At 46.6% G+C, this 13682-nt stretch overlaps 1 protein-coding gene across 1 annotated transcript; it reads right to left on the bottom strand.

Annotated features, from left to right (window-relative positions):
* Positions 1-562: 562 nt before the first annotated feature.
* GNPDA1 (glucosamine-6-phosphate deaminase 1) lies at positions 563-12983 on the bottom strand. The gene is made up of 7 exons (XM_055430558.2): positions 12883-12983; positions 11859-11988; positions 7537-7638; positions 5661-5843; positions 4490-4674; positions 2700-2874; positions 563-2014 (listed from the first exon to the last, which is right to left on the bottom strand). The coding sequence occupies exons 2-7, from the start codon at positions 11980-11982 to the stop codon at positions 1914-1916; spliced, it is 870 nt and encodes a 289-aa protein (XP_055286533.1). The 5' UTR covers positions 11983-11988; positions 12883-12983; the 3' UTR covers positions 563-1913.
* Positions 12984-13682: the final 699 nt, after the last annotated feature.

The following is a 13682-nucleotide window of genomic DNA, read 5'->3' as shown; positions in this document are numbered from 1 at the left end:
GTGGTGAGGAATTGTACAACTCCACAGACTTAATAAAAATCATTGAATTTATATTTAATACAAGTGAATACTATGGGCACATATATTAATAACAGTTATTAAAAAAGTAAACACTTCTTTCAACTTCTACTCATACCTCAGTTGGTTATGTTGACCCAAGATGTTCCACTGTATTGACTTTTAACTAGAAAAAACTTAAAACCTTTTTCCGTACCTTGCAGCTGATACATCCCTCCTAGTCACAAGTCTGCCTTATTCTATTTAACAGCCATATATTCATTTGGATGTCAAGCAGAGCCACAATCTGACCTTTTATTGCTTATCACTCATCTGTTCATTCCTACCATTTTTTCACACAGGCACTTCATTTTTGTGAAATATTTTGGTTATTTTCCTCTCTGGTGTTCGAAGAAGAGATCAACAGTTGCTGTGACTGTGACTTCCTGCTCAGCTGCTATGAGGAGTGAGTGTGATGCTTTACTCACTAGCTGTTCTCAAAACATAGAAATATCAACCCAGGCCAGCTTCTGACCTCTGGGGGAGGAAGTCCACAAATGACACATTTTACTTGAAAATACTGGATTTAATAGAAAATATTACATTGTAAACAAGACCATTGATCCATCAGCTTAAAACAGAATGGCAGCACAATCACATATAAAAGCTAAAGGTAAAACACTGGTACCAAATACAGCGCTTAAAGAGAGGCCTGAGCCAGGCTCTGAAAGATCTTTCCCAGAAAAGAGGTAGCAGCAGCTTCCAACTGGCACAAAAACAGGGAGGAGGAGGCAGCATCCAAACCGTCAAGGCATAGAAGTAAGAGGAAAGCAGAGCAGTAGACTCACTTTGTGAACAAGGAACGCAGGAGAAAGGGGCAAAGCACTGTGTTTCCTCATGTTCTGGGCATGCCACAGGAGCCCATGAGGGCTAGAAGGAGAGGGTATTTTATGTGGGGAAAGGATATTAGGCAACTTCAGAAGAAGCTGGCATGTTTTTGGCACTCAGCTCTTAGGGGTGTAGAACATGTCACTTGTGTGTTTCTAAACTCAACTGAGCTGCTTGCCCTGGCCCCATAACCTTGGTTGAATACAGCTTTGAACCTGACAGTGTCTGTTGCCCCTGTGGACCTCCTCCATGTGTATGACAGGTTCCACAGTGAGACTTTGGAACAAAACACAGGACTCCCGTGGGAAAAGTGTTTCCGCCTTCCAGTGCTGGAAGGTCCCTGTGGGAGGGGAGTTTGATGTGGCTGGGTCCCTTGAGGCTCTGAGTTTATCAGAGAAAGCCTTCTCTCTAGCCCCACCCACCCAAATTCTCTCTCAGAGTCCTGAGTTCAAGGAAGGGCCAACTGAGCGGGAAAAAAAAAATGGGGAAGAGAAAGTAAGGGATAGTTTCCTTCCGATGGCCTGTGTTATTGACCAAAGGGACTGCTTCCTCATACTGATTTTAGACACAGAGTGTTTATTCCTTAATCTAAAATAGCGATTCTCAAATAAGGGGCAGGTCTGTTCAAGAGGGACTTTTAGGACTCTCCAGAGAAGTTCTATCCAATATATATAAGCCCTTAACTCCCTCCCCAATTGAGAATCAGTGCACATAATGTTAGAACTTAATGACAGGAATGTAGTATACATGTGAACAGTGTCAGAGACAGAACAAAAAGCTAAAAACCCCTAGTCAGTGGGGCAGACATCAAAATTATGGAGTGATTTTTTTTTTCTGATTAAGAGTAAGTTACAAACAAGTAGCTCAACTCCATGACCAAACTTCACACTGCATAGCCAAGAACAGTTCTCCCACTTATCTGGAGTAACCATATTAGGTTAAAGAAATACAATTTTGTCATCCTAAAGACAATTTCCAGAAAGATCCGCCTGTCCCAATGAGGTACTTGATACCAGGATTAGCACAGGCTAATCACTGTATGGTTTCTTAGAAGACTGGCTTTTCTCTATTTCTTTTTCTTTGATACTGTACAAGGGGTCCACCAATTTGTTATGAACAAGCATTAAACCTACAAAAAATTGAAAACAAAAGTTGTTAATGCAGGTAGAGGCAGAGTTCCATTATCCACAGTAACATCCAGGAGCTGTCAAATTTTGTCCTAGAACTGGTACTCATCATCATTTTTCTGTGGGCCCAAATGATAAACATCTTAAGAATAGGAAAAAAATCTGTTATTCCTATTGAATGCTAGAATCCATGGGACTTTTATAAATTCAGCCTCTAGGACAGTTAGCCATTATAAGTTGGCCATTTGTTCACCAAAGAACAAATTCCTATTCGCCTGCTCAGTAAATGAGGATTTTCATGTTTGAAGCAGTGAGTGTCCTCTTTAAGTAGAAGAAAAAAGAGCTTCATGACAGTTCAGTGCCTTGACTAGAAGGAAAAGGCCTGCATGAGATCTGAAAAGATAAAAAAAAACCTGAGGCTCAGTATCACTGCAAGGAGTTTACCAAATTGCCCCAGAACTCCAACTTTAATTTCATTCTTTTCTCCTCCTCAGAGCAAGTAGGTCTCCAAAAATGGACCCTTACAGTCATGGATGGAAGAAAAAACTATTCTGAAAAGAGGGTTTGATTTCTTTTTTTAAATTACAGTTGTGAATTACAGTAGTCAGAGCATGCAAGCTAGATCCACTCTTCACTCCTGGCACATCTGAAGTTGGCTACCTACTCTCTGACCCACCTCACCCTCACCTTTGAAATACTTGACGGTCTTCACTTTCAACTCCAGGGTAGCATCCTCGTCACACACAAACACCGTGCGGGGATGCTGCTGGAAGGCAGACACGGTCCACATGTGGTTCACCCCCTCCTCGATGGCCTTGTACAGAGCAAACGCCTTGTGAGCACCTGTGATGAGGATCATCACCTGGGGATAAGAAACAAGCCTTTGATGGAGGAGAAGGAGCAGCAAAACTGGAAGTCTAGACACCTGAATTCTAGTCTGGCCACCCAAAATGATCGTAAGGACTACTGTTTTTATATGTCATTGTAAGTCATTAGCATGGGGCACACTGTAGTCCACGCTCTATGTGCTTTATCACACAAGTAGCCTGAAGTGGGGAGCATCATTATCCCTACATTCTAGGGTAAGGAAGTAGGTTCTGTGACGGTGGTTTAAGTAGCCTGCCCCAGGTCATTTCTGACCTAGAGTCCGTGCTCTTGACCACCACGTAATTGTGCCTTCTAGCACCTCTGATGATGTCTGTGAAAGTGCCCTGTGAACAGATGTGCCATGCACACCGAGGCCCACACCTTATCCCAACTGTTCTGACACTAGGTCCCAGGGCTTCTATTCTGGGTGAGTTTTCGGTGACAAACTGAAAAAGAGGGGTCACAATTGGCACTGCCTACAAGGAGGCCTTGGAAGCAATGGTGAGAGCTATCTGTGTGGCTGCTAAGGTTGAATCCAAATAAGGCTGCTCCTTAATCTGGTCAATTTTCAATTCAGAGTATTAGACCTGCTCATGTGACTTAGAATAATGCTTTTTGTCTAAGTAAAACGGGCACAGACTCCCCTCGATGCTTAAAATATCAAGATGTGAAAGTGTTGGAAAGTGATTATAAATAGCTCTCCATATACCCTTTCATTGTAATTCACTAGTACCATGGAGTTGTGAGCAGGACCTACTGTTCCTTGCTTGAAAGATGAAAAAACAGGCACAAAGAGAAATGTGACTCTTTTTTCAGGATGCCAGAATTCATTTTTAAAAAGAATTTCCAGATTTCCATCCCCAGGTTCTTTATGCACACTGCAGGAAGAGCCCTCAAACCATAGTATTTACCAAAACCAGCAAAATGACCTCCCTAGGTACTGATTCAAGGTTACCCAGCAGAAATCTGCTGCCATTGCTCATTTCACAAAAGTTCATTTTAGACAGGGAATCTTTCTCACTGATTTACGTGTTTGTTTACAGACCTGGGCAAGGAAAGTTGAAGCTAAAATTTCTGTAGCTGCTTCTCACTGAATATATCAGAAATGAAGAAAAAATGCTTCTAATGAAAGTAAGGAAACTGGAACCACAAAAAATTCGAATGATTTCTATGGACTCACTAAATTCAGGTCAAGATACAGTTTCCATCACACTTCTCCACATTTATGAATCTCTGCACACAGGGCTATAAGCAGAAGCATCTTGCAGTTGCAGGGGGAGCTCCCTTCTGCAGGGAACCAGAGGGCCCCCACAGTACCTGGGCAGGTACAAATTCATATTCTGACATTAGTGGTGCTGGGTAAGCAGAGACTAGGAGCCTGTGTCTTCCTGGGCAGTCACTGCCGAAAGGGTTCACCTCACACTGAGAATGGTTACTTCCAGAGAAGAAGGAGAACAGTGAAGGGTCTCAGTTGGGACTTTAGCCTTATTTATAATGTCTTCATTTTTAATGAAAGTGAGTTCAGGTGGTACTTGTATAGTTAAAATTAGCAGCAAAAAGACAAGTCTAGCCCCCCCAGTGAAAGGCCTGTGGATCCCTTTCACCCTTACCTCTCTAGCATCCATGACAGTGCCCACGCCCACCGTCAGGGCCATAGTGGGCACCTTGGCAAGATCTCCATCGAAGAACCTAGCATTGGCCAGGATGGTGTCCATGGCCAGCGTCTTCACACGGGTCCTAGACACCAGGCTGGAGCCCGGCTCGTTGAAGGCAATGTGTCCGTCAGGGCCGATGCCTACTCAAGAGAGATGGGGCAGCCCTGTTGGTGCCAGGGATCCAAGACTTCAAGAATGGACAATCTCTCCTTCCCCACTTAGGGTCTGAAAAAAATCCTTGAAAACCATGTCTCTTACCTCATTCAGCTAAGATACACTTTAAGCATCTGACCGTCCCCCCTTGTTTCTAGCTGAGGCATACACACACATTGTTAACTTGCTAACCCCCTCAGAAAGCTAAGGACGGAGCACTTCACAAAGTTTCTGCCCCCGCCAGATCATCCAAGTGTAATTTTTCTCTCGTCTGCCACTAGTCATGGGTCCTGCTGCTTGGACAGAGTCACACTGAATAAAGCACACAGGGCCTAGGAAGGGGCTGCCAGGTTTATAATATCTCAAAACATGAGCATTCCTAGCCTCTTCCTCCCCACTTTGAAGTAAAGAAGGGTTAAATCTGGAGCAGTAAAAAACTTCAACTTCAGCCTCCCACCTCCACCCGCTGTGGGTGACTCCAGAGGCCATGACAGACGGAAGTGTAAGAGGGCGACTCAGGGTAGGGACACCCTAGGTCCCCACCCTTTCTCTGCTGCTCTGGCTGGCTGACCCAGGGCAAGTCACAAAACTTCTCTGGGATTCAATCGCTATTTATAGTGTGCAGGGGTTGATGGTAGAATCTTTTGGAACTACATGAGTCTGATTTTTAAAGTTTAACTGATCAGCCAGTTCCTGTGACTGATCCATAAAACTCTGTCTAGGGAACGGAGAGAATCTGAGTCCAAATCCAAATACCTCACTTTAGATAAGACATCGAAGAAGAGGAGATGCCCCAGATCACAGTTTCTGGGCAGCAGGGGCTCCCAGTCTGTGCCTTCCCTGCCACCTCAGGCTAACAGATGACCCCTGTCACTGGCACAGAGAGGAAGCTGTCTGGGAGACAGGCATGGGTCTTGTCCTCCTTCTCACGTGTTCCAGCCACCCTGGACACCTGCTGTAGTGTTGAGCTCACCTCCAACAAACAGCTCAATCCCGCCTGCAGCCTTGATCTTCTCTTCAAAGGCATCACACTCAGCCTGCAGGTCAGCTGCATTCCCATCCAGGATGTGAGTGTTTTCTGGGTGGATGTCAATGTGCTTGAAGAAATTGTTCCACATGAAGGAGTGGTAGCTCTCTGGGTGGTCTCGAGGAAGGCCTGTGGGGCCATGGCTGCACTCAATCATGTCAGGCTGAGCCAGAGTCCGCCTCCCAAAGATGCCAGTATACCTCCTGACCCCCAGAGACACTTTCAGGGAAGAGCCTATCAGGGAGGCTGGGGCCCCAGACCTCCCACCCCCAGCCACTCAGGATAGGCTGAGCTGGTATCCTTGTCTGCTTGTGACCATGGGACTAGATCCTCACTCTGATCTTCTTTCATAGGGGAATGGCCAGAGGCTGCAAGCCAGGGTCATTCTGGGTCTCTGGAGGTGGACTGGCCTCCTGGGGGGTAAGGACTGGGTCCATCTAGGGAAGTAAGGAAGCATACCCCTTACCCTATGCCTCCTACTCCACCATTCATTCCCAGTTACACCCTGCTCAGTCTGAACCCCAACTTGAACAGCAGGTGGCTGGCAAGAATTAACTTCAGGGCTTCCCAAAAAGGATATTTTTCAGTCAAGAAGAATGTTTAAAATGCATGTTTCAGGGGCTGGGTATGGAGAAGGAAATGGCAATCCACTCCAGTATTCTTGCCTGGAGAATCCCATGGATGAAGGAGCCTGGTAGGCTACAGTCTATGGGGTCGCTAAGAGTTGGACACGACTGAGGACTTCACTTTTCACTTTCATGCATTGGAGGATGAAATGGCAACCCACTCCAGTGTTCTTGCCTGGAGAATCCCAGGGACGGGGGAGCCTGGTGGGCTGCCATCTATGGGGTCGCACAGAGTCAGACACGACTGAAGTGACTTAGCAGCAGCAGGGGTTGGGGGAGTGAGGAAATGGGTAGTTGATGTTTAATAGCTAGAGGTTTAGTTTTGCAAGATGAGAGTTCTGGAAATTGCTTGCACAACAGTGTGAAAGTACTTAATGCCGAACTTTACACAGAAAGACAGTTAAGATGGTAAGTTTTATGTTATGTGTTCCGTTCCGTTCCATCGCTCAGTCGTGTCCGACTCTTTGCGACCCCGTGGACTGTAGCCTACCAGGCTTCTCTGTCCATGGGATTCTCCAGGCAAGAATACTGGAGTGGGTTACCGTTTCCTTCTCCAGGGGATCTTCCCGACCCAGGGATCGAACCCGGGTCTCCCGCATTGGAGGCAGACGCTTTAACCTCTGAGCCACCAGGGAAGCCCATGTTATGTGTAGTTTACCGCAATTAAAAAAAAGAATCTTTCAAGTGAAACCATTACAAGATGATGGTAGGTGGTACACAGGGTGACAGGAGTCCAAGGTGCCACTTTTCATCAGTGGGAAGGACACCAGTCTCAACTCCCCTCCTGGTATACTTGGCATGAAGGGGGCTGGAAGATGAACAGTAGAAAGTCCAGACACAGACACTGGGGGACACGCCCCAGCCATGGGACCCCAGATCCCATTTGCAGCCATTTGTTCCAGAAAGAAATGGCATGGAGTTGGGGAGGAGATAGAGGAGGCAATATGCTAAAGTTTATCAAGTGTCTGCTCTGTACAAGAAGCTTCCACATCTGTTATATCACTTAATGCTTAGAGCCCAAAAAGTCAGCTTCATTAGCTTCATGTCATGGCCTGGAGGATATGGTATCATCAATTGAGCCTACCACCAAATGTCACTGGTTCCAAGATGTCCCCAATCCTCTCCTAGCTGATTCTGTGAGGCGAGGAGTATGCCTTCCCTGGAATCAGGTAAGACTGTGAAAGACAAAGACTCACCCACATACTCATCCATGTTGAAAGTCTTCACATATTTGAAGGACAGGTCTCCATTCTTATAGTATTCAATCAGTTTCTTGTAGCAGCCAAGTGGGGTGCTCCCTGCAAGAGAGGCCACAGCAATGAACCCCCTTCAGCCTCCCACTCTTGGAAGCCCAGAGGGCAACCAGGAATGAATCAGGGATGCTTCACTAGGAATACCTGTCAGATCTGAAGTCCTACCCAATGCTCAATCCGAACTGCTATCCATTAAGTTGCTGGATAGTATATTAAAAAGCAGAGACATTACTTTGCCAACCAAGGTCCGTCTAGTCAAGGCAATGGTTTTTCCCGTGGTCATGTATGGATGTGAGAGTTGGACTGTGAAGAAAGCTGATCGCCGAAGAATCGATGCTTTTGAACTGTGGTGTTGGAGAAGACTCTTGAGAGTCCCTTATACTGCAAGGAGATCCAACCAGTCCATTCTAAAGGAGATCAATCCTGGATGTTCATTGGAGGGACTGATGCTAAAGCTGAAACTGCAATACTTTGGCCACCTCATGCGACAAGTTGACTCACTGGAAAAGACTCTGATGCTGGGAAAGGTTGGGGGCGGGAGGAGAAGGGGACGACGGAGAATGAGATGGCTGGATGGCATCACCGACTCTGTGGACATGAGTTTGAGTGTACTCCGGGAGTTGGTGATGGACAGGGAGGCCTGGCGTGCTGTGATTCATGGGGTCGCGGAGAGTCGGACACGACTGAGCGACTGAACTGAACTGAACTTAATAACCTATTTTCCCCCTAGACTGGAAGCTCCAGGAGGGCAGGGCTATGTCTGTCTTGTTCACTGCTGAATCCCTAGCACTTTAAACACTGATGATTGAAATGACTGTGAGTAGCACCTGAGTGAAAGTCAGACTTAATTTCCAACACGATATTCCCCGAGCAACCAGTACATGAGAGGTACATTATGGGCATGCAGAGAAGTGACAGACTCGGCAGCCACCCTGGAGGAGCTCACTGTTTAGGGGAGGGGACACAGTATACCACGTAATGTCAGCTGTGGTACAGGCTAGCCTGTGGGTTTGGGGAGACTTCCCCTTGGAGCAGCAAACTCTTGAGTGCAGTCTCATTAAAAAGTCAGTCATAAACCCATAAAGAGGCAAGAGGACTGCTGTAGATTAAGAAACTAGATATGCATGAAGCCTGTCTCGACATTGGATTAATTTTTTAAAAACTACAAATAATACATGTGGAAAATTAGAGGGAAAATTAATATAGTTTCTGTGTTAGATGATATTGTGAAATGATTTTTAATTTTCTTAAGTATGATAATAGTATTGTTATATAAGAGAATGTCCTTATTCTGAGGAGTTATGTGCTAAAGGACTTAGAGAATCTCTGGACCCTTCAAGTGGCTTATAAGGGGGGAGAGAGAGAGTGTGTGTGTGTGTGTGTGTGTGTGTGTGTGAGAGAGAGAGTGTGTGTGTGTCTGTGTGGACTTAAGAGGTAAAAGACTTAGAGGATCTCTGGACCTTTCAAGTGGCTTATAAGGAGAGAGAGAGAACCAGAGTTTGTGTGTGTGTGTGTATGTAGAAGGAGAGAGAGAGAATCAGTGTGTGTGTGTGTGTGTGTGTGTGTAGAAGGAGAGAGAATCAGTGTGTAGAGAATCAGTGTGTGTGTGTGTGTGTGTAGACAGAGAGAGAGAGAATCAGAGTGTGTGTGTGTGTAGAAGGAGAGAGAGAATCAGAGTTTGTGTGTGTGTGTGTGTAGACAACATGAGATCTCTGGACCTTTCAAGTGGCTTATAAGGAGACAGAGTGTGTCTGTGAGTGTGTGTGTGTGTAGAAGGAGAGAATCGTGTGTGTGTGTGTGTGTAGAAGGAGAGAGAGAGAATCAGTGTGTGTGTGTAGAAGGAGAGAATCAGTGTGTGTGTGTGTGTGTGTGTGTGTAGAAGGAGAGAGAGAATCAGTGTGTGTGTGTAGAAGGAGAGAATCAGAGTGTGTGTGTGTGTGTAGGAGAGAGAATCTGTGTGTGTGTGTAGACAGAACATGAGCCACAAGAGATGAAAGTAAATATGGCAAAATGTTAACAACTGGTGAATCCAGGTAAACGGTACCTATTCTTTCAGCTTCTCCAAATATGTGAAACTGCTAAAAATAAAAAGATGGAAAGAAAAAAGCCCCACCCAAACCAGGTCATTCTTTTCATAACTCACTAATGGCTCTGAATAATAACCAGTCCTAACAAAGGCTCTATATAACCTGGCCCCTGGCTGCCTCCCGCCTGCCTTCAAGGAATCCTGCTTCAAGCAGTTTCACCTCAGGGCCTTTGCACATGGGGTTTGTTCCCTTTGCCAACAATGCTATCCTACCAGTATCTGCACAGCTAACTCACCACCTTAGGGCCTTTATTCAGAGACTTTCCCTGCTCCCATATCCAACACTGTAACTCCCACCCCTTCCTGAACATTCCCTATCACTTTCCCTGCTTCATTTTCTCCTTCCCTCTTATCACCATCCAATTTACTCTGTATTTGCTAATTCACTTGTTTATGATCTGTCTCTCCCACTATAATTTAAGCTTTCGGAAGGCAGGAATTTGTGTTTTTTTTATTCATTGCTGTATCTCTGGCATTGGGAACAGTTTGACATACATCAGGTATTTGAAAAATATCAGCTGAATGAATGGCAGCAGCAGCCCCATTCACAAAAAATAACCAGCTTGTCCCTGTGACATGGTCTTAGCTATGCCTGAGCTACACAGCTTCCCTGTCCTGCCCCTGAACTTCGTCATGTCCATTTTCCAAACTTCTAGCCTTCCCATCAATCCTGTGTGTTGTTGATCAGGCACTAAGTTGTGTCTGGCTGTTTGCAACCCCATGGACTGTAGCACACCAGCCTCCTCTGTTCTCTACTATCTACTGGAGTTTGCTCAAATTCATGTCCATTGAGTCAGTGATGCTATCTAACCATCTCATCATCTGACACCCTCTTCTCCTTTTGCCTTCAATCTTTCCCAGCATAAGGGTCTTTTCCAGTGAGTCAGCTCTTCGAATCAGGTGGCCAAAGTACTGGAGCTTCAGCTTTAGCATCACTCCTTTCAATGACTATTCAGGGTTGATTTCCTTTAGGATTGACTGGTTTGATCCTGTTGTGAGCTCACCAATATCTAGGCAATAAATTCCTTTTCTTCTTAAATTAGCCAGCGTAGGTTTTGGTAGCTTCCACCCAAATCCCTGACTGACGCTTCATCTAACAGAAGGAGTATTCCAAAGAACCCACATAGAAATGCTATGCTGGTTCAAGTGTGATAGTAAGGAAGGGGCCAGGTCTTCAACAGCCCTGAATACCACTCTGAGGGGGCTGGATCTATCTTGCAAATGACGGGGCAATGGGGAGGGGTTTCAGCAGAAGCCCAGACTCCAACCTAGCCTGGCTGTACAGTTAGAAAACAGGATGTTAGTGCAGCCCCGTTCTAGTCTGAGATGTTCGTGGTTTCACAGGCACCTGCATATACTGTTCCCACAAACCTCTTGAGCAGAGATGGGGAAACTTCAGCCCACAGGCCTTATCTAGCGTACTGCCTGTTTTTGTAGCATTCATTTATGTATTGTCTATGGCTGCTTTTGAGCTACAAGGGCAGAGTTAAGTGGTTGCAATGGAAACTGTATGGCCGGTAAAGTGTAAACTATTTATTATTTGGCTATATATAAAAAAGCTTGAAGACTCACCCAATAGTATATGGGCCACTGAGGCAAATCCACCCCACTTCTGAAAGAAATAATCAGAACATTTGCCTTCACGAGCTAGAGTCAAAATATCCTACGATAAAGGCAGCATTCTGATTTTTTTCCCAAAAAAACTGGGACTGTTTTTCACTTAGGTTCTATGTTTAATTAAGCCTTACAGAAATTGCTTTGAGTAACTATCTTCTCAATTCTCCCAAAGATGGTGCTTAGTTACTAGCACTATAGGTGAGAGAAGAGAAATTAATTCATTACATAAAATGTATGTCTTAAGGTATTAGAACTTAATTCTGTTAAGGACACTTGGCTCCCAGGGCTGACTTAGAATATAGCCTAAAAATCAAAAGTTTTTCATGCCTAACCAAGATCCCTTCTACTCCAGGATTCTTCAGGAGCAGGCAGCAACAAAACCAACCCCAGAGGAAGCGAGGTCCTCTGTTTTGTATGCCCAGGGCGCAGGGGAGTTGTTCACTCATAGGGGCAGTACCTCAGGCAGAGCCCTGCTTACAGTTCCTGGGCTGAAGTAGCCTACCTACCTGGACCCTTCAGAGCCCCTAATGCCTTTGCCCACTCTCCCCATCCCACAACGCACCAGTAGGGAGCCCCAGGGTGAAGTACTTGTCTGGCCCTGGGTTAAACTGGATGATGCGGTTCCTGATGTATTTGGCCGCCCACTCACTGGCCTGAGAATAGTGGTCCAGGATGATGAGCTTCATCGTGTCCTGCAGAGGCAGGTGACAGAAAGAATCATTGGTAAGGCATAAGGAGAAAGAGGTGGAGGTGGCTGGGATGGAGGGGTAAGCCCCTCTCTCTAGGCTGAGCCAGGAAAAGGAAGGCTCTTTGAGTTCACAGCAATGTCAAAAAGTTGGGCCTAGTGCCTCCACCACCCAGCAGGAGGCGCTGCTGCGGGACAGACCTGGGTTCTAATCTCGGTTCCTCTTATTTATCACTGCAGGACCTTGGTTAAGAACCCAAGTTCTTTGAGCCTGTTTTCTCTTAACGTGAAAATGGGGACAACAGCACCTACCTGAGAGATTTCATGGTGGTGAATATTAAATGAGAAAATGCCTGTAAACCACCTAGTATTCAACATAATATGTTGGCTAATATCTTGTAACTCGACCCAGGCCCCCGTTCCCCTTCTTGACGACCCTAAACTGGCTAGATGCTATGTTCTACCCTTGAATAACTCCTCACTAAACAGGTCATGGGATCCTCTTGGATCACTAGAGTAGGTGGGGGACTGGAGAGGTGTGTTCTCTTTCAGTACCAGAGAGGGGTGCTCCTACCGGCCGGCCTTGCTTTGTGACTCCTCAGTTTCCACCAAGAAAACCGAGTAAAGGCAATCGCTCAGGAATTAGGGAGTTTACTCCTCCCTCAGCACTGCGGTCAAATCAGAGTGGGAAGGCCCGAGGCTGAGGTAGCCGGGTCTGCGATTCATGGGGTTTTCCCCACAAACCGAAGTTTCCCCCCAACCCCAATGGCAATCCCATCGCCCTCCCAGGGAGGAGGTCCAAGCAGATCGCTGAGAATCCCGGCCCCGGGGTGCCGGAGGCTCAGCAGCGCCCGGACCCGGCCCGCGAAGAGGGTCCCCGCGGACCGCGCTCCCCACTTACACAGATGCCTCCCGCGGCGGCTGCAGCGACTGCGCCGGCAGCCCCGCCCCGCGCGGGTCATGTGCTGCAGGTCACGCGGCGGCGCGCTGGGTCGGCGGGGCTGATTCCGCGGCTTCGCGGAAGATTCTGCCCCGCGGGCCAGGGGCCGCCCATTCTCATTTGAGTTCCGGGCCGAGTAGGCCCAGAGGGCGGCGGAGCGGGTGGGTGGGAAACGGAACCTGGAGACTGGTTTGGTGGAAGAGAGACGGGAAAGGGGTCCCAGGTTGCTACCAGTGATGCAGTCCCCTGGGTGGGGGTTCTGGGACCAGGTTTTCAGTTTTAGGGGTGAGGCCGGGGAGGAAGAGCAGAATCGCTTCTTCTAGGGCTGAGCTTGGCTCTGACCTTTATTTTTTTAGATATCATTTCTTTACCTAGATAGCACTGCTTTCTTTTTTTTTCAGTATAATTGGATTTTTTTCTGCCTCTAGGAAAAAAAAAAAAAAAAGATCGATCTTTGCAGCAGTATGAACTAGAGAAATATGTAAACTATTGGTCTCCTCTCTTCCTCCACCCTGAGGTAATCATGTTAACAGTTTAGACTACATCCTCAGTGAATTTTCGTTAAGATCCTTATAGTTTACAGAAATGAGAACATACCAAACGGGCCATGCCAAGGCGGCTGTGCGCCCATGTCTTGCAGTTCCCCTGACTCGGCTCGCCCTTTCCTTTAGGGCCCCGCTGCGGCTCCATCTGCTGGTGAGACCCTCCCTGTTGAGCTCGGACTGTGCAGCTAACACAAGTTCTGGGTATTTGTTCTTTGG

The sequence above is a fragment of the Moschus berezovskii genome, chromosome 8, assembly GCF_049115385.1.
Source record: "Moschus berezovskii isolate FMDL1 chromosome 8, NW_MosBer_1.0, whole genome shotgun sequence".
NCBI lineage: Eukaryota > Metazoa > Chordata > Mammalia > Artiodactyla > Moschidae > Moschus > Moschus berezovskii.
The sequence above is the reverse complement of the archived record's forward strand: the minus strand, read 5'-3'. Positions and strand labels throughout refer to the sequence as shown.